Source organism: Lampris incognitus, chromosome 2 (assembly GCF_029633865.1).
Source record: "Lampris incognitus isolate fLamInc1 chromosome 2, fLamInc1.hap2, whole genome shotgun sequence".
NCBI lineage: Eukaryota > Metazoa > Chordata > Actinopteri > Lampriformes > Lampridae > Lampris > Lampris incognitus.
Genome location: NC_079212.1, coordinates 2,766,912 through 2,788,916, shown reverse-complemented (window position 1 = coordinate 2,788,916; position 22,005 = coordinate 2,766,912). Strand labels below are relative to the sequence as shown.

The following is a 22,005-nucleotide window of genomic DNA, read 5'->3' as shown; positions in this document are numbered from 1 at the left end:
GACCTCGAGAGCAGCTCAAGACTAAGCAGAGAAACTGAACAGAAGCAGGGCTTAAATACACCAACATCACAGCAACAGGTAGTAAGACAGGTGTTATGGCGCCCCCTGTAGCTAACCATGTAGATTGTACCAGAAACACTCACGTCATGAAGTTTCAGACATGGCTTTTACATTATTTTACTGTGTGGATGTGACAGTGTCTCCAGTATACTGTGTAGTGTTTGATCTTGAGCTACAGAAGTGGGTCGGTTCAATCCCAGCATGTTAATGTTGATTGCTTCTCCGTCTGCTCTTCGATATCATCAGTCGTCAGACCCATTCTCACACCCCCGTCTTATTTCCTGTGCGGCTACAGACCGCTTCCCCTGAAGACAGTCCCCTAAAAGTCTTGTGTAAATGAGCTACGTTTATTCGTCCGATATCATTCATGATACAGTTTGTTACGTAACACGAAAGCTCAAAGCTAAATTATTGTTCTATGATGATGATCATGATGAAGATGATGAATGTCATTGTTCTGAACTGAGCAGAAGATGCTCCGTGTGAAAGATGAAGAGTTTGGTCGAGGTGGAGGAAGAGGGCGGGCCATCCAGAGGAGAGGGGTGGGGCAACTGTCAGAGGAAGAAGATGGATACAGTGAGAGCGAACTAGAACTCTACCAGCAGTACAAGGCAGCAGGATACAGTGACCTGGTACTACACTGTGTGTGTGTGTGTGTGAGAGAGAGAGAGAGAGAGAGCGAGAGAGAGAGAGAGAGTGTGTAGTGTGGTAGTTACCCTTTATGGGAATAAACAAACGAGACATTAACCTTTGTAACCTTTGTAACTGTGTCCTGGTCTACCTCCAGGTGTGGCACAGTGAGGAGGAGGAAGGCATGTCAGAACCCACTATGAGGAAGAAAGCGGTGAAGGTCAAACACGTTAAGAGGCGGGAAAAAAAGGCTGACAGGAAGGTAAACATATGTACATGTATATGAGAGGCTGTCTAGGCCGTAATTCTCCGCTTATACTCACACACTATCAAACGCTCTCTCACACTATCAAACCTCTCACAAGCACTATAAAACTCTCTCACATGTACTGTCTTCTCAATATATAATTGTATACAATAATAGTTATAATTATTATTGTTGTTACAATAATGTTATAATAACAACTTTATTTATACAGCACTTTTCTAAACCAATGTTACAACATGCTTTACAAAGAAATAAAACCAGACAAGGCAAACATAAGAATAAGACCAAATATATGTAAGAGTGAAAATGAAAACTATAAATGAATAGAAATATCAAACATTCATAAAAGCTTTCATAAAAAGAAAAGTTTGAAGAGGATATTTAAAAGAAGCTAGAGACTTGGTTTGTCTCAGTTCAGCAGGAAGAGAGGTCCATAGTGTGGGGCCTCTAACTGCAAAAGCCTCATCAGCCTTTGTAACAGACCGAGACCGAGGAATAACCGGCAGGGCTCCATCTGCGGATCTTAATGGTCGAGAGGGCGTATACCAGGTCAATAAATCAGAAATGTATGCAGGAGCAAGACCGTTTCAAGCTTTAAAAGTTAGCAGTAAAATATTAAAATCCATTTGAAATACTGTAATAGGGAGCCAGTGTAGGGAGGCAAGCACAGGAGTGATATGGTCAAGCCTCTCTGTCCCAGTAATGAGCCGAGCAGCAGCATTTTGAACCACCTGCAGACGGTGGAGGGAGCCCTTGCTCACACCAGAAGAAAGTGTATTACAACAGTCAAGCCGAGAATAAAACAAAAAAACAAAAAAAAGAAAACACGTACAACTTTTTGTAGATCGGCAATTGATAAAAAAGACATAATTTTGGAGATTAGCTTCAGCTGGAAAAAGTCTGACTGAACAACATGTTTGATTTGATTATCAAAACCGAGGCTAGCATCGAATATTACCCCAAGATTCCCAGCAGCCTGCTTAAGACTACCTGACAGACAACAAAATTAGTAACAACAGGGCTGATGGAATTTGGAAACTGAACAGAATGACCTCAGACTTATCATCATTAAATTTGAGAGCATTTTTGGACATCCAGGATTTAATGTCAGTGAGGCAAGTTGTGAGATTTAATAGGGCGCTAGGATCTGTGGGTTTTAGTGGCATGTATAACTGAGTGTCGTCAGCATAAAATGGTAAAGTTCATTGTGAATTTGAATGACCTGGCCAAGGCGCAGCATGTATATAGAAAAGAGAAGGGGGCCAAGAACTGAGGCTTGAGGGACACCACAAATCAACTGAGCCAACGAGGAAGTAGAGTTACCCAGAACAACGGAAAAAGTTCTGTTTGTGCGGTAAGAGTGTAATAAACTAAGAGCCGAGCCCTCGATGCCAACTGGAGTCTCTAAGCGATTTAAGAGGATGTTGTGATCAACTGTGTCAAAGGCAGCACTTAAGTCTAAAAGAACTAAAATCGAGCAGATTTTTCAAAAGGGGACCACTCAGATAAATGAAACCCGAATTAAAGTGACCAGACAGATTTGTGAGGACTTTCAGTCTGTCACATCAATGCTTATAACTGTTACATCACAGCATCAGTGCACATTAATGCATATGACTTCAGTAAATGAACATGTAAAGTGGATTAAAACAGGCTCAAATCAACCTTCCTGATTTGTGAAAGGTTCGGTTTTTGTCTGCCAGTCAAAAGAATTCTGAAACACCAATTGCAAGCCAACTTTCCTGTGAGAGTAACATCAGGCAGCAACATCGTCTTTTTCCCCGCCTACAGCTTAAGCATTGACTGCACAACAGCATACACAGTATGTGTGCTTTGCTTTACGACTATGAAACTTACCAAACATCCCTCTGAAATTTTATCTTTGGAAACTTGTCTTATTTCCCGAACAATGTCATTTTGGTCCCAAGCTTTCATGATTTCAAATCCATTCATAATGTGGCCACTCTCGTGCAGTCTTGTGCGTATCTTATGTTTGCATATGGTTTTCTAAGAAGGATCTGGTAGGAGCACCAAATCGATATATTGTGTGAAGCGACTGAGAACACCTGGAATCGAATCAAAAACCATTTCTCTATTATTCTTGTGTTACACTGTTTGTTGAGAACTTGTCACTTGATTTAACAACAAAGATCGAGCCCTTTCCCAGACATGCTGATATTAGCTAGCCTACGATAGCGCGTGTGAAAGAGGTTTGACAGTGTGAGACTGTGGCTGAGAATTATGACCTACACGTCCTCTTATACATGCACGCACACACACACACACACACACACACACACACACACACACACACACATGCTCGTACCTGTGTTTGTGTGTGCGTGTCTTCTTCTCCTGGATCACCACCTTGCCGTGGTGGAGAAGCTTATGTGTACTAATGATCCCAAGAGCTATGCCGTCTGGAGCTTCGCTGCTGGTAGGGTCAAGGGGGAGGTTCTAGATGAAGCGCAGTCCAACAAAGCCCTCAATAGTGGAACTGGCAGAAGATGTCTCCAGCTCACAACAGCAGTGAAGGCGGATGAAGGCTGCAACAGAGGGTGGTCCCCAATCGTTTTGGTTCTCCATGCCATTGGACTCTGGCCATCCCCTGCCAAGGACCGTGTGGTGGCTGCAGGTGCATCAGCTTCTCCTCATGCACAGGCGTCCTCCCACTATGCAGCTCCAGGATCAGCCTCTGCGCCCACCTGAAGACCCTTAGGGACACAGAGAGAGGACGGTCATACTCGACCCTGAGTGACCGCTGATGATGATGATGTTGATGTGTGTGTGTGTGTGTTTGTGTCCTGGAGCTCAACCATCTACACACGTGTAAACAAAGAAACACTCACTTAAACATACACATGAATAATTATATTAAAAACACAGTAAAAATGTTAAATAACAAGCAGGAGTTACATTAAGATCAGTATTTCACCTTTCAACTTTAACCCTGTCCTCTCCTCTCTTCACCAGAAGTCTCTGTCTGTTTCTAAAGAGGAGTTGAAGGTGCGTCGCCACAAACAGAAGCAGCGCCACAGGGAGCGTGTCCGTCACAGTGAGAGGGGAGGGGAGGGAGGTGTGAAGGAGGTGGCAGGAGTGCTGAGGCAGTGTCTGGGTCCAGGCTGTGTGGAGCCAGCCCGAACCAACTCCAAGTACTGCTCCGAGGAATGTGGCATGAAACTGGCTGCCAAGTACGTTTGTTTGAGTTCTTCTTTTATTAAAGTCTGATCGTTTATTTCATCACCCTGCTTAGTCAGAAAAAAACATCTAGTTGTATTTTGAAAGTATTTTGACATAACAGAACAAACAGCAATATCTGTCCATCTTAACACGTTTAATGGTTGCTATAATAACTCGTTGGTAACCAGGAAACTAGTTAATTATGTTCACCACCAGTACCTGTTGTACCTTACCTGGATGTGTCCCCATGGTAACCGTCATCCCTGTACAGAGAACGCTTTAGTTGTCTCAACCATTCATCTCTACACCATAATCCCTATTGACCAACAACATGTTGTCGTCATCTCAGGGCTTCTAGATTACTTCTGGTTCTATTACTTATTCTAGGGCAAAAATGAGTAGGATCTTTGGTTCCCATTTACCAATTATAATGTCCTTTAGGTATGTGAAACCGAGACATCAGAAATACAGTATCTCATCTCATCTCATCTTCAGCCGCTTCTCCGGGATCGTTTTGCATTGGAAGCAAGCTAAGTAGGGCACTTCAGACATCCCTTTTTCCAGTGACGTCCTCCAGCTCCTCCTGGGGGATCCCAAGACGTTCCCAAATCAGATTGGACATGTAGTTGCTCCACTGAGTTCTGGGTCTACCCCGAGGTCTCCTCCCAGTTGGACGTGCATGAAAAACCTCCAAAGGAAGGTGCCCAGGAGGCATCCTAATCAGATGCCCGAACCACCTCAACTGGCTCCTTTCGATGTGAAGGACCAGTGGCTCTACTCCGAACCCCCGCTGGATGTCTGAGCTCTTCACCCTATCTCTAAGGCTGAGCCCAGACACCCAATGGAGGAAACTCATTTCAGCTGCTTGTATCCGCGATCTCACCCTTTCAGTCACTACCCAAAGCTCATGACCATAGGTGAGGGTTGGAACGAAGATTCACTGGTAAATTGAGAGTTTTGCCTTCCGGCTCAGCTCCCTCTTCACCACAACAGTCCAGTACAACATCCGCATTACTGCTGATGCTGCACCAACCCAGAGACTCCAAGAGGGCTGGATACTCCAAACTGCTATTCGGTGCATAAGCACACACAACAGTCAGAGCCTTCCCTGCAGTGACTTGCAGTCATGTACTAGAGGTGACCCTCTCATTCCTCAGGGAGGACTAGTAGTCAGTGTAGGTGTTGCATGACCTTTTTTCTGCATCACCACCTTGTCGTGGTAGAGAAGCTTGTGTGTACCAATGATCCCAAGAGCTATGCCGTCTGCAGCTTGGCCCCTGGTAGGGTCACCCAAGGCGGATACGTCAAGGGGGAGGTTCCAGACAAAGTGTGATCCAAACAAAGACCTCAACAGCAGAACTGGTGGAAGACATCACCAGGTCACAACAGCAGTGAAGGTGGATGAAGGATGCAACAGAGGGTGGTCCCCAGTTGTCTTGGTTCTCCATGTCATTGGACTCTGGCCACCCCCTGTCAAGGACCGCCTGCACGATCACCACCGTGCAGGCATCCTCCCATTATGCGGCTCCAGAATCAGCCAGTACACCCACCTGCTGATCCAGATGGACCCAGGGGGAGGACGGTCATACTCAATTCTGAGTGACCGCCAATGATGATGATGGTGATGATGAAGTTCAAGGCAATAAATTTAAACCGTTTCATTTTTCCATTAGTCTGGCAAGGCAATGGAACAGGAATCCCGTGTTATGGTGCAAAATTTGCATCATGCTTTGGTGTGGGGCTGCAACTAATGATTATTCTTATAATCAATCAATCATTCAATTTTGGGGGGATTAATCAATAAATGATTTAGTCTTTTAAAAGTCACAAATACTGACGAATTCCTGACGAAAAACTGTTCATTAGTCTGACCAACAGACAAAAAACCTCAAGTACTCATCTCTTAATGGTTTAAAGCAGAGGAAGGCAAGCAAATCTGAGCGTTTATGAAACTGCAACCAACAAATGTTTGGTATTTAAACTGGATGAATGACTCCAGTGATTCATCCATCCATCCATTATCCAAACCACTTATCCTGCTCTCAGCGTCGTGGGGGTACTGAAGTGCAGTCATTGGGCGGCAGGTGGGGAGACATCCTGGACAGGCCGCCAGGCCATCACACAGGGCCCACACACACACACACACACACACACACACACACACACACACACACACACACACACACACAGACTCACACCTAGGGACAATGTAGTACGGCCGATGCACCTGACCTCCATGTCTTTGGACTGTGGGAGGAAACCGGAGCCCCCGGAGGAAACCCACACAGACACGGGGAGAACATGCAAACTCCACACAGAGGACGACCCGGGACGACCCCCGAGGTTGGACTACCCCAGGGCTCGAACCCAGGACCTTCTTGCTGTGAGGCGACTGCGCTAACCACTGCGCCACCGTGCCGCCATTGATGAATTGTAACACTCATTATTTCCACGACCAGGATAAGCTGGAACTTGACATGTGATTTTCCCTAGACTACTGCAACATTACCCAACATGTCCTGTTTATTTCACTCACTTTTACTCTTCATCAAACTATCCAATGTATATTCTTGCTTTACCTTGCTGTGAATCAGCAAATGATAGTCTTCAGTTTGTCATTAACCCCAATTTTCCCAGTTTGATCATTTCAGTTATGAAGTAGACTTGAGAGCACATGTTTCACACTTTACATATTTCAGACTTTACAACGGTCAGAAATCAAACGATTAATCAACTACCAAAACTGTAATCGATTAATTCTCTGTCTATTGACTAATTGATTGATTGACTAAAGGTTTCAAAACCACTTCGGTGGTCTATTCCCATAACAGTCGTTACAGTTCTCACTGTGTCACCTCTGGAACCCCGGGGTGATCTCTGGGTGACCTCTGTGTGACCTCTGTAACCTGCTTGTGACCTCTTGTCACCTCAATGTGATCTATGTGTGACCCCTGTGTGCAACCTGTGTAAGCTGCATGTGACCTCTGTGTGACCTTGTGTGACCCCCTGTGTGTTTAGTCGTATCTATGAGATCCTGCCCCAGAGGATCCAGCAGTGGCAGCAGAGCCCCTGTGTGGCGGAGGAGCAGGGCAGGAGGCAGCTGGAGCGCATCAGGAAGGAGCAGCAGGCCGCCAGACTTCGCCTCACCCTGATGGAGAAACGATTCCACGAACTGGAAGGAATCATCGCCAAGGCCAAACAGCAACCCATCCAACAGGATGAAGAGGTCGAGACACACACATACACACACAGAGACAGAGAGACAGAGACAGAGAGAGATTTTGATTTTTAAAAAGTAACTTTTATTTTAAAAAAAATACAATCATATTCAAACCACAAGCAAATAAATAAATATCTAAAAATAAAAAGTAAATCACATCAATTCTCCAGAAAAAAACAAGTTGGTTGTCTTTTACTGAGCACAACACATCTCTATAAGCCCAGATAACACTGAATTGCTGGGTATCTTCCATTTCCCTGTAATAATTGAAGTCGATCATTATCCTGGCCTTTACCATCCTAGTAAACAGCAGCTTTACATCAGTGTCTACTGAGTTTTCCATCTTCCTCTTTCTGCTTACATATATGGCCAGTTTTGCTTGTCTCAGGATGAAATTCATCAGTTGACATTTTTCTTTTACAGAGAGAGAGAGAGACACAGTGAGAGAGAGACACAGAAAGAGAGAGACAGAGAGACAGAGAGAGACACACACAGAAAGAGAGAGAGAGAGAGAGAGAGAGAGAGAGACAGAGACAGAGACAGAGAGAGACACACACAGAAAGAGACAGAGAGAGAGAGAGAGAGACAGTGGGAGGGTTGAGAAAGAATGAGAGAGGTAGATAGATGGGCAGGCAGTAGATAGATACATAGATAAGTGGGCAGATCCATGAACATGAAACGTATAGACTTATCCACACCTGTCCATGACCTTTCTGATCCTATCTCTCTCCCTCTGTCTCTCTCTGTCTGTCTCTCCCAGGTGAATGAAGGCGAGGGAGATGACACAGACCTGCAGATATTTTGTGTGTCCTGCAGTCACCCCATCAACCCCAAGGTTGCACTGAGACACATGGAAAGATGCTACGCTAAGGTCAGTCCTCCTAGCTAGCTCAAACTCTTCACGGGAGAAATGCCCTGTAACCAAAGCCCCTCCGTGTACGACAGCACCCCCTACTGCTAGCATCGTTCACAGTAGCTCTGGATGTTTGGATAGGACCGCTGGTGTAAGTTTCACATGGACGTAGAAGCTGTGTTTATTTCTAATGTTGACAGCAGCAGCAGCGTGACACGTCACCCTTACTGATCACTTCACTGACAGGGTGGCATTAAACCCCCGATGAGGCTCTTTAAAGAACCGTACCAAACAGGTCTTCACTTCATAGTGTTTTCAACCATACGTATCGGTTATGCTGTCGTTTTCCTCACTGGCTTCATGTGGCACATGTTGGACATGGACCACCGCTGGACTCAGCTGTACGACAGGGTCTCACGGGACACCTCAACAGGACCCTCACAGGTTTCAGCAGGTCCAGTATCGAGACCACCTGTATGGAACTGAAAACCAAAGAGAAAGTTAGAAGTTATGATGTGGCATGTCCAGTATGATCAATGGTGGATCACGTTGCTGATCTACTTCCCGGTTCACCCTGCAGGAAGTAGCAGTCTGTACTTCCTGTTGGAATCAGGAACACTTTATTTGTCATTTCACTTCATGCACTTGTGTACATGAAATGAAACGAAATGCTGTTTCCCCCAACCCACAACACAAAGACAACAACACACACAAAAACTACAAGAACACACATACCCAAACTAACACAGTAACACACATATCTAAACTAGCACACATATCTAAACTAACACACATGTCCACACTAACACACATGTCCACACTAACACACATATTGGTTCATAAATTAAAGCACTTGATGTTTGGAGAAAAACTCGTTTGCAGTGGGGATTGACAGAACACATTCAAGTCAAAGTAAAAAGATGTGAACACCAGTGGCGGCTGGTGCTAAAAAATTTTGGGGGGGGGGCACAATTTAGCTTGGCGCAGCACACCTGACAGCGGCTTTAATGTCCACACAGTCACAGAGTTATAAAGAAGGACAATGTAGCCTATAGATTTTATCAGGGTTGGTAGACGGTGAATGATTGACAGGCGAGACGAGGCGTGGCGGTGGGTGTGAACATGATTGACAGCCACAAGAATTGTCCAATCGCGTTAGATCAAAAAACATTAAAACAATACCAATTCACTGCCAATAAAAGTGGGAGTGTCTGGGGCGGCACAGAACTGCGCCCCCTGGAAAACCCAAAGAAACCAATCAGACAGCAGCCTCAGGTCACCTGCTCGCCACAAGTTTGAGGGCTTACATAAGGTATGGTTTGGCCGGCGCCCCTCACCCAGGAAGTATATGTATTCAGACAGGAAGTACATGTATTCAGACAGGAAGTATATGTATTCAGACAGGAACCAACCAAATACCATTTGAACCAGTATTTAATGCTGCTGACAGGCGCTCACAGACTGACAACACTTTTACTTTGTTTAAGTAGATTTTCATTTCTTGATATTTGAAGGGGGGGCGGTGCCCCAGCGCCCTCTACTGGCCAGCCGCCGCTGGTGAACATACAGAACATTTGCACTGCCGCTAAAATTGTAATGTGGGGTTTTGATTCAAGAGAAGACATAAACAGTACAGCATTGTGGGTAAATGTATCACTAATTGATGTGTGTTTGCTTTCTCACAGTATGAGAGTCAGACGTCATTTGGCTCCATGTACCCCACTCGCATCGAAGGGTAAGAACACCTGTCTGTCTCTCTGCCCGTCTGCCTGCCTACTTACCAGTCTTCCTGTTTCTTTTCAACGCTGCCAGAGTATGTTGTGGTGTGTATATAGCCTCAGAAAGACCTGTCTGTCTGTCTGTCTGTCTGTAGGGCAACACGGCTGTTCTGTGATGTGTATAACCCTCACAGTAAGACCTACTGTAAGAGACTGCAAGTCCTCTGCCCTGAACACTCCAGAGACCCCAAGGTACACCTCGTCTCCCAGACACTCCCTGACAAAACGCCAGTCAGCATTTCATCTCACTTTATGTGACTGAGGTGTGACGCTAGCAGGAAGTAGTGCCAGCAGCAGGAAGTTTAACTAGCAGCAGGAAGTAGAACTAGCAGCAGGAAGTTTAACTAACAGCAGGAAGTAGAACTAGCAGCAGGAAGTTGAACTAGCAGCAGGAAGTAGAACCAGCAGCAGGAAGTTTAACTAGCAGCAGGAAGTAGAACTAGCAGCAGGAAGTTGAACGAGCAGCAGGAAGTTGAACTAGCAGCAGGAAGTAGAACTAGCAGCAGGAAGTAGAACTAGCAGCAGGAAGTTGAACTAGCAGCAGTATATATAGCAGTATATCTGACAGCAGGTTTAAATATGTAATCCATAAGTTTTTATATTAAAAAATGTATATTTGATGCATTTTCCGTGTTGCATTTTGGTAGCAACAGTTATTTAATCTGTGTATCCTCTACTACTACTACTACTACTGCTACTACTATTACTTTTGGCTGCTCCCGTTAGGGGGCGCCACAGCGGATCATCCGTTTCCATCTCTTCCTGTCCTCTGCATCTTCCTCTGTCACACCAGCCACCTGCATGTCCTCTCTCACCACATCCATAAACCTCCTCTTTGGCCTTCCTCTTCTCCTCTTCCCTGGCAGCTCCATATTCAGCATCCTTCTCCCAATATACCCAGCATCTCTCCTCCACACATGTCCAAACCATCTCAATCTTGTCTCTCTTGCTTTGTTTCCGAACCGTCCAACCTGAGCTGTCCCTCTAATATACTGGTTCCTAATCCTGTCCTTCTTCATCGCTCCCAATGAAAATCTTATCATCTTCATCTCTGCCACCTCCAGCTCCACCTCCTGTCTTTTCATCAGTGCCACTGTCTCCAAACCATATAAATAATACAGATAATATAAATAATCCAAAACACGGGCACTTCTGCTGGATTATCTTCTCCATATTCTCCTACGGTATCGTACACAGCCAAGCAAACCGTGACGGTGGTACAACAAAATCTGTGACTTCAACTGTGACCTGGGCAAGAAGGCTTTCCTGGACTCAGTATCACTTTTCTTTTCAGTGGAATTCTGGGATTCCTGTTGGGGTCTGTTTTTGGGTCTGTGGTATTGATTTTATCTTTCTGGTCAGTAAGGGATAATCCATGACAAGGTGTGTGTTCAAGGATTTTAACGCACGATGCAGAGACAAAGAACTGCCCTATGCGATGTGGAGTGTGTTCAGATCCTTTAACACCATGTCATGGATTCCCCTCCTGATACCATGCTCACTTACCAAAGAACTAGAATAAAAGCATGCTCTTATTTTTTATTTCACGTTTCAGACTCAGAATTAAAAGTTTCTGAGGCTGGGCATCTGGTTGGCATGGCGGTCTATTCTGTTGCCTACCAACACGGGGATCGCTTGTTTGAATCCCTGTGTTACCTCTGGCTTGGTTGGGCGTTCCACATCCGGCTACTTAATGCAAATATCGTTACTTGAACGTAGCTATATTTGCATTATATGGTTTAAACACACACACCCTCCAGCCAATCAGAAACCAGTATTCTCTGTGACCATGGTATAAAACCTGTCAACTGTCCCTGTTTGTGAGATGTGACCAGCACCTGCGGTTCCTCTGCTGATGCAGGTCTTCTGAGTCCTGGTGGCTTCCCAAACTGGTTGCGTGGTCACAGATTTTGCTGGGTATCTGATGGAGTGATGTGGTTCTGGGTGGACTAACCCTGCCACCTGTCCCTGCAGGTCCCGGTGGACGAGGTGTGTGGTTGTCCTCTGGTCAAAGACGTCTTTGAAACCACGGGCGAGTTCTGTCGCGTGTCCAAGAGGAAGTGTAACAAACACTACTGCTGGGAGAAACTGCGGCGGGCGGAGGTGGACCTGGAGCGGGTCAGGGTGGTATGATCCCTTTAAATAACTTTATCAGTGTCTCAACAAGATGAGTCATACAATACAGACAAGCGTAAATAGCCAACAAGGTTTAAGAACAGGTTCATTGGAAAACAGGATCCTCAAGTCCCATTCATCTCCCACAGAGGAGAAACCAGGTTCATGTGAGCGTGATGTGAAGGACACAGAGTGATGATGTTCATCTCCAAGTTCTCCTCCAGCCAATCACTTAATGAAACCATATGACAAGTGTGAACAGTCTGAATAAACTTTATAAAACGTTAAGCTCAAATCTCTCTCTCTCTCTCTCTCTCTCTCTCTCTCTCTCTCCCTCTCTCTCTCTCTCCCTCTCTCTCTCTCTCTCTCTCTCTCTCTCCCCCCCCCCCAGTGGTATAAACTGGATGAGTTGTTTGAACAGGAGAGGAATCTGAGGACGGCCATGACAAACAGGGCCGGACTGTTGGCACTGATGTTACATCAGACCATCCAACATGATCCCATCACTACTGACCTACGATCTGCTAAAGACAGATAGACCATCCAACCCAACCCAACACCATCCAACATGATCCGTTCACTCCCAACTTACGATCTGCTAAAGACAGATAGACCATCCAACGCAACGCAACACCATCCAACATGATCCGTTCACTCCCAACTTACGATCGGCTAAAGACAGATAGACCATCCAACGCAACCCAACACCATCCAACATGATCCACTCCCTCCCAGCCTACGCTCTGCTAAAGACAGATAGACCATCCAACGCAACCCAACACCATCCAACATGATCCACTCCCTCCCAGCCTACGCTCTGCTAAAGACAGATAGACCATCCAACGCAACCCAACACCATCCAACATGATCCACTCCCTCCCAGCCTACGCTCTGCTAAAGACAGATAGACCATCCAACGCAACCCAACACCATCCAACATGATCCACTCCCTCCCAGCCTACGCTCTGCTAAAGACAGATAGACCATCCAACGCAACCCAACACCATCCAACATGATCCACTCCCTCCCAGCCTACGCTCTGCTAAAGACAGATAGACCATCCAACGCAACCCAACACCATCCAACATGATCCACTCCCTCCCAGCCTACGCTCTGCTAAAGACAGATATCCAAAGGAGTTGAATCAAGTGCAACTTGATTCAAGCTCCGATGGCGACGGGCCCGGCTGGACATCGAAGCACAGGAGAGCCACGCAATAGCTCCGATAACGACGGGCGCGGCCATAACATCGATACACAAAAGAGCCACTCATATCTATGGCTCTGTTAGCGACGGGCGTTGTTAAACATCGGGACACAAAGCCGCGCATATCAATAGCTCTGACAACGACTCCTAGAGGATAAATACTGAGTCTCATCAGCAGCCAGTCAGACTAGCTTGGTCTAGTCAGAAAGGCACGAACTGAGGAAGCCTCTTGGATGAGAGGCGCAAGAGGCGAAACGTCTTCACGGATATATACCAAGTCCAGCTGCACTTGATCCAACTCCTTTGGATAACCATGACGACCTGGATGAATGAGAACATTCAAAGACAGATAGACCATCAAACACAACCCAACACTGTCCAACACGATCTGTTCCCTCTCATCCTATGATCTGCTAAAGACAGATAGACCATCCAACACAACCCAACACTGTCCAACATGATCTGTTCCCTCTCATCCTATGATCTGCTAAAGACAGATAGACCATCCAACACAACCCAACACTGTCCAACATGATCTGTTCCCTCTCATCCTATGATCTGCTAAAGACAAGATAGACCATCCAACACAACCCAACACTGTCCAACACGATCTGTTCCCTCTCATCCTATGATCTGCTAAAGACAGATAGACCATCCAACACAACCCAACACTGTCCAACATGATCTGTTCCCTCTCATCCTATGATCTGCTAAAGGCAGATAGACCATCCAACACAACCCAACACTGTCCAACATGATCTGTTCCCTCTCATCCTATGATCTGCTAAAGACAGATAGACCATCCAACACAACCCAACACTGTCCAACATGATCTGTTCCCTCTCATCCTATGATCTGCTAAAGACAGATAGACCATCCAACACAACCCAACACTGTCCAACATGATCTGTTCCCTCTCATCCTATGATCTGCTAAAGACAGATAGACCATCCAACACAACCCAACACTGTCCAACACGATCTGTTCCCTCTCATCCTATGATCTGCTAAAGACAGATAGACCATCCAACACAACCCAACACTGTCCAACACGATCTGTTCCCTCTCATCCTATGATCTGCTAAAGACAGATAGACCATCAGACACAACCCAACACCGTCCAACATGATCTGTTCCCTTCCAACCTACGCTCTGCTAAAGACAGATAGACCATCCAACACAACCCAACACTGTCCAACATGATCTGTTCCCTCTCATCCTATGATCTGCTAAAGACAGATAGACCATCCAACACAACCCAACACCATCCAACATGATCTGTTCCCTCTCATCCTATGATCTGCTAAAGACAGATAGACCATCCAACACAACCCAACACTGTCCAACATGATCTGTTCCCTCTCATCCTATGATCTGCTAAAGACAGATAGACCATCAGACACAACCCAACACCGTCCAACATGATCTGTTCCCTTCCAACCTACGCTCTGCTAAAGACAGATAGACCATCCAACACAACCCAACACTGTCCAACATGATCTGTTCCCTCTCATCCTATGATCTGCTAAAGACAGATAGACCATCCAACACAACCCAACACCATCCAACATGATCTGTTCCCTCTCATCCTATGATCTGCTAAAGACAGATAGACCATCCAACACAACCCAACACCGTCCAACACGATCTGTTCCCTCTCATCCTATGATCTGCTAAAGGCAGATAGACCATCCAACACAACCCAACACTGTCCAACATGATCTGTTCTCTCTCATCCTATGATCTGCTAAAGGCAGATAGACCATCCAACACAACCCAACACTGTCCAACATGATCTGTTCCCTCTCATCCTATGATCTGCTAAAGACAGATAGACCATCCAACACAACCCAACACTGTCCAACATGATCTGTTCCCTCTCATCCTATGATCTGCTAAAGACAGATAGACCATCCAACACAACCCAACACCGTCCAACATGATCTGTTCCCTCTCATCCTATGATCTGCTAAAGACAGATAGACCATCCAACACAACCCAACACTGTCCAACATGATCTGTTCCCTTCCAACCTACGCTCTGCTAAAGACAGATAGACCATCCAACACAACCCAACACTGTCCAACATGATCTGTTCCCTCTCATCCTATGATCTGCTAAAGGCAGATAGACCATCCAACACAACCCAACACTGTCCAACATGATCTGTTCCCTCTCATCCTATGATCTGCTAAAGACAGATAGACCATCCAACACAACCCAACACCGTCCAACATGATCTGTTCCCTCTCATCCTATGATCTGCTAAAGACAGATAGACCATCCAACACAACCCAACACTGTCCAACATGATCTGTTCCCTCTCATCCTATGATCTGCTAAAGGCAGATAGACCATCCAACACAACCCAACACTGTCCAACATGATCTGTTCTCTCTCATCCTATGATCTGCTAAAGGCAGATAGACCATCCAACACAACCCAACACTGTCCAACATGATCTGTTCCCTCTCATCCTATGATCTGCTAAAGACAGATAGACCATCCAACACAACCCAACACCGTCCAACACGATCTGTTCCCTCTCATCCTATGATCTGCTAAAGGCAGATAGACCATCCAACACAACCCAACACCGTCCAACACGATCTGTTCCCTCTCATCCTATGATCTGCTAAAGACAGATAGACCATCCAACACAACCCAACACTGTCCAACATGATCTGTTCCCTCTCATCCTATGATCTGCTAAAGGCAGATAGACCATCCAACACAACCCAACACTGTCCAACATGATCTGTTCCCTTCCAACCTACGCTCTGCTAAAGACAGATAGACCATCCAACACAACCCAACACTGTCCAACATGATCTGTTCCCTCTCATCCTATGATCTGCTAAAGGCAGATAGACCATCCAACACAACCCAACACTGTCCAACATGATCTGTTCCCTCTCATCCTATGATCTGCTAAAGACAGATAGACCATCCAACACAACCCAACACCGTCCAACATGATCTGTTCCCTCTCATCCTATGATCTGCTAAAGACAGATAGACCATCCAACACAACCCAACACTGTCCAACATGATCTGTTCCCTCTCATCCTATGATCTGCTAAAGACAGATAGACCATCCAACACAACCCAACACTGTCCAACATGATCTGTTCCCTCTCATCCTATGATCTGCTAAAGACAGATAGACCATCCAACACAACCCAACACTGTCCAACATGATCTGTTCCCTCTCATCCTATGATCTGCTAAAGACAGATAGACCATCCAACACAACCCAACACTGTCCAACACGATCTGTTCCCTCTCATCCTATGATCTGCTAAAGACAGATAGACCATCCAACACAACCCAACACCGTCCAACATGATCTGTTCCCTCTCATCCTATGATCTGCTAAAGGCAGATAGACCATCCAACACAACCCAACACTGTCCAACATGATCTGTTCTCTCTCATCCTATGATCTGCTAAAGGCAGATAGACCATCCAACACAACCCAACACTGTCCAACATGATCTGTTCCCTCTCATCCTATGATCTGCTAAAGACAGATAGACCATCCAACACAACCCAACACCGTCCAACACGATCTGTTCCCTCTCATCCTATGATCTGCTAAAGGCAGATAGACCATCCAACACAACCCAACACCGTCCAACACGATCTGTTCCCTCTCATCCTATGATCTGCTAAAGACAGATAGACCATCCAACACAACCCAACACTGTCCAACATGATCTGTTCCCTCTCATCCTATGATCTGCTAAAGACAGATAGACCATCCAACACAACCCAACACCAAGCTCTCCCAGCCATCAAACGAAGATGATCATGTAGAAGATCACTACCAACATACACTCTTGTTAAGACAGATGGACCATCCAACACCTTTCAACACATCCATCACTTCTAACACCATCCATCTCTTCCAAGACAACCGACACCATCAACACCATACACCACTCCCAACAAAATTCAACACCATTCAACATTATTCTACACACCCAATATCATCCAACTCATTCAACACCATCCATCTCTCCATCCAACATGATCTCACCACTACTGAGCTACATTCTGCTTAGACCATCCAACACATTCAATGCCATCCAACACAACACAACACCATCTCCAACACCGTCCCACACATCAAGACCATCCACCACTTTCAACACCATTCAACACCATCCGGCATTATTCAATACATCCAACACCAACACTATTCAACATATGTAACACCACTGGACACATCCCACACACCACATCTAGAGAATGTTCTCCATGTCAAAATGGGGATATTCTGGAGGACATTGTTCCATGTTTACAGCCATGTAGAACACTGTGTAACCTGGACTAACTCTGTCCCTACATGACTCGGGTCTAACCTGAACTGTCGCTGGGATGTTATTAAATCCGTGGAAGTTCATCAAGCTTTTAACCAGCATGACTTGCCCTTCTTTCTGATGTCTATAGTCTGGCTTTAAAAGAACAACCACGCGTCTTCATTCTGCTCGTTATTTGACTTGAATAACTCAACCGAGACAATAGACAGAGTGCTGAGACAGAATGTAGCCTTCTAGAAACCATCCTTACACTACAAGATGGCTGCCATAGGAAGTCGATGATCTGACTGTGGCGTTCTGGGTGTCGCCGCTCTCCTTTGTCGTTTCCCATCACTAGCAGAGCGTCGGGGATGGAGCGATCCCCAACGCTCGGGTTCAGATGTATTGGTGTGTGTGTGTGTGTGTGTGTAATACTGAACTGCTGCTGAGCTGATCAAACTGTTTTCTTTGTTGTTCACCTGTTTTCAGGTGAAACGTGTGTCTGAACAGTAGTAACAGGGAGGTGTTTCGGAGATGTTTTAATAGGATGCAGAAAACTCCACAGTATTTGTGATATGTGGAGGGTCTCCTGTTGTCCGTGTGTACTGTGCTGCTGCAGTTTAACGTGTACCGAACACTACACCAGCCTTGGTTGTGTAGCTGATAAAACGATCTGATCTACATGGGAACGTTTTAGCCGAGAACGCAGAAGAAAGACAACAGAAACATGGCAGATGTGTTGTTTTTCTGACACCAGCATCGCTGTGTTGTAACTAACTTTGACTTGTGTTGGTGGTTTTATCCTGTTGTCTATCATGTTGTCACGATTATAAACTGAGACAAATTCCAGTCAGTTCTGTTGATATGGGGGGCGGGGGGTGGGGGGGGGCGGCAGTCTATTCTGTTGCCTACCAACACGGAGATCGCCGGTTCGAATCCCCATGTTACCTCCGGCTTGGTCGGGCGTCCCTACAGACACAATTGGCCGTGTCTGTGGGTGGGAAGCTGGATGTTGGTATGTGTCCTGGTCGCTGCACTAGCGCCTCCTCTGGTTGGTCGGGGCGCCTGTTCGGGGGGGAGGGGGAACTGGGGGGAATAGCGTGATCCTCCCACGTGCTACGTCCCCCTGGTGAAACTCCTCACTGTCAGGTGAAAAGAAGCGGCTGGAGACTCCACATGTATGGGAGGAGGCATGTGGTAGTCTGCAGCCCTCCCCGGATCAGCAGGGGAGGGGGTGGAGCAGAGACCGGGACGGCTCAGAAGGGTGGGGTAATTGGCCGGGTACAACTGGGGAGAAAAAGAGGGGGGTGGGGTTAAAAAACCATCAGTTGTGTTGATAAGGCAATAAAGTATTGAATCTTGTATCATAGTGTTTCTTATTCAGTTGTTATGGTGCTGGATATGTTATCATGCTGTTAGTTTTCTTATTTTCTTATTTTTATATTTCTGTTGGTGTGTTGTCTCTCTATTGATTTATAAATCTGTTAGTTTTTGGTGCTATTGTAATTCTGTAGTTTTTTTAATCTTGTCTTTAAAGCTGTTTTTGTATTGGTCCTGTTCCACTTGTCAGTGGTGTTCTGCACCACACTACACGCCATGTAACCTGATGTTTGACAGAAGTACTGAACATTAAAACCATTTTTTACTCGGATCCCTTTCCATTCGATTCTTCCCTTGTTCAGACAGCAGAGGAAGGATCAGCTGCATTCCTCCCCGGTATGAAGCTGATCCTCTACTGGACCCTACAGGCGGAAGCTGTGGGCAGCGCAGCACCCGGAGCAGACCAGCTCCACTGCTTTTGCCATTGCCTTGATCAGGGGTACTGACTGGGGTATTAAGCCTAACATACATGCCCCCCCCCCGTTCTCCCCACTTGTACTTGGCCAATTACCCCACTCCTCCGAGCCGTCCCGGTTGCTGCTCCACCCCCTCTGCCGGTCCGGGGAGGGGCTGCACACTACCACAGGCCTCCACTGCTTACCCGGGGCCAGAGTCTTGGACATGGAGGATCGTCTGAGGGTGCTGGCATGGCGGAGCTCGGGGAGTCGGGGAACCCAGGCACCCAGCACCACCCCCGCACCCAGCACCACCACACCCAGCACCACTACCGCATTCAGCACCACCGCACCCAGCACCGCACCCAGCACCACCACCGCACCCAGCACCACCACCGCATTCAGCACCACCGCACCCAGCACCACCGCACCTAGCAGCACCACCGCACCCAGCACCACCACCGCACCTAGCAGCACCACCGCACCCAGCACCACCACCGCACTCAGCACCACCGCACCCAGCACCACCACCGCACCCAGCACTACCACACCCAGCACCACCACCGCTTTCGGCACCACCGCACCCAGCACTACCACACCCAGCACCACTACCGCACCCAGCACCACCACACCCAGCACCACCGCACCCAGCACTACCACCGCACCCAGCACCACTACCGCATTCAGCACCACCGCACCCAGCACCACCACCGCACCCAGCACCACCACCGCATTCAGCACCACCGCACCCAGCACCACCGCACCTAGCAGCACCACCGCACCCAGCACCACCACCGCACCTAGCAGCACCACCGCACCCAGCACCACCACCGCACCCAGCACTACCACCGCACTCAGCACCACCGCACTCAGCACCACCACACCCAGCACTACCACCGCACTCAGCACCACCACCGCACCCAGCACTACCACACCCAGCACCACCACCGCTTTCGGCACCACCGCACCCAGCACTACCACACCCAGCACCACTACCGCACCCAGCACCACCGCACCCAGCACTACCACCGCACCCAGCACCACTACCGCATTCAGCACCACCGCACCCAGCACCACCACCGCACCCAGCACCACCACCGCATTCAGCACCACCGCACCCAGCACCACCACCGCACTCAGCACCACCGCACCCAGCACCACCACCGCACCCAGCACTACCACACCCAGCACCACCACCGCTTTCGGCACCACCGCACCCAGCACTACCACACCCAGCACCACTACCGCACCCAGCACCACCACACCCAGCACCACCGCACCCAGCACTACCACCGCACCCAGCACCACTACCGCATTCAGCACCACCGCACCCAGCACCACCACCGCACCCAGCACCACCACCGCATTCAGCACCACCGCACCCAGCACCACCGCACCTAGCAGCACCACCGCACCCAGCACCACCACCGCACCTAGCAGCACCACCGCACCCAGCACCACCACCGCACCCAGCACTACCACCGCACTCAGCACCACCGCACTCAGCACCACCACCGCACCCAGCACTACCACCGCACTCAGCACCACCACCGCACCCAGCACTACCACACCCAGCACCACCACCGCTTTCAGCACCACCGCACCCAGCACTACCACCGCACCCAGCACCACCACCGCACCCAGCACTACCGCACCCAGCACCACCACCGCTTTCAGCAACGTCGTCGTTCATGTGGGCCCCAGTAACGCTAGGATGACGTCATCAGCGATCACACAGGCCAGCCTAGACTGGACGTTCGAGTTGGCCGGAAACACGAGGTGTCGGCATCGATTAATTGTCCCTGGTCTCGGGATCGACCGATTATCGGCATGGCCGATTATCAGCTCACATGTGCGTCATTTTTCACATGATCGATATCGGCATGTTTTTATCGGCCAGTCGATTTAAAAACATGCGCGCTTCCGACGCAGCCTTCACTCTCCCGAAGCACAGCGCGACACGCCGCCGACACAAACGCTGAGGAGGAAGGAGCATGGAGGAGTCAGACGCTCAGACTCCTCCTCTGATGCGCCACACGCCACGAAACCCACTCGGGACGCCGAGGAGGAGAATGGAGGAGTCAGACGCTCAGACTCCTCCTTCTGATGCGGGAGCAGGGTGCCACACGCCTGGTAACCCACGCGGGACGCTGAGGAGGAGCATGGAGGAGTCAGACGCTCAGACTCCTCCTTCTGATGCGGGAGCAGGGTGCCACACGCCTGGTAACCCACGCGGGACGCTGAGGAGGAGCATGGAGGAGTCAGACGCTCAGACTCCTCCTTCTGATGCGGGAGCAGCGTGCCACACGCCTGGTAACCCACGCGGGACGCCGAGGAGGAGAATGGAGGAGTCAGACGCTCAGACTCCTCCTTCTGATGCGGGAGCAGGGTGCCACACGCCTGGTAACCCACGCGGGACGCTGAGGAGGAGCATGGAGGAGTCAGACGCTCAGACTCCTCCTTCTGATGCGGGAGCAGCGTGCCACACGGCTGGAAACCCACGCGGGCGGTAAGAAAAGCACGTGACGACTACACTTACAACACTCGCCCCGTAACGCTACTCCCCCCCCCCCGTCTCTCTCTCCCCCTCCCCCGTCTCTATCTCCCCCCGTCTCTC

The 22,005-nt window shown here is 48.1% G+C and overlaps 1 protein-coding gene across 1 annotated transcript in view; it reads left to right on the top strand.

Moving 5' to 3' along the window:
* Nucleotides 1-12,642, top strand: part of LOC130107909 (CXXC-type zinc finger protein 1-like) — a 17,174-nt gene extending 4,532 nt beyond the window's left edge. Inside the window, exons 6-14 of the mRNA XM_056274708.1 lie at nt 531-692; nt 848-952; nt 3,932-4,149; nt 7,157-7,364; nt 8,119-8,229; nt 9,897-9,946; nt 10,085-10,181; nt 11,964-12,116; nt 12,496-12,642. Of these exons, the coding sequence (XP_056130683.1) occupies nt 531-692; nt 848-952; nt 3,932-4,149; nt 7,157-7,364; nt 8,119-8,229; nt 9,897-9,946; nt 10,085-10,181; nt 11,964-12,116; nt 12,496-12,642 (1,251 nt within the window). The remainder of the gene's footprint in view (nt 1-530; nt 693-847; nt 953-3,931; nt 4,150-7,156; nt 7,365-8,118; nt 8,230-9,896; nt 9,947-10,084; nt 10,182-11,963; nt 12,117-12,495) is intronic.
* The last annotated feature ends 9,363 nt before the right edge of the window (nt 12,643-22,005 follow it).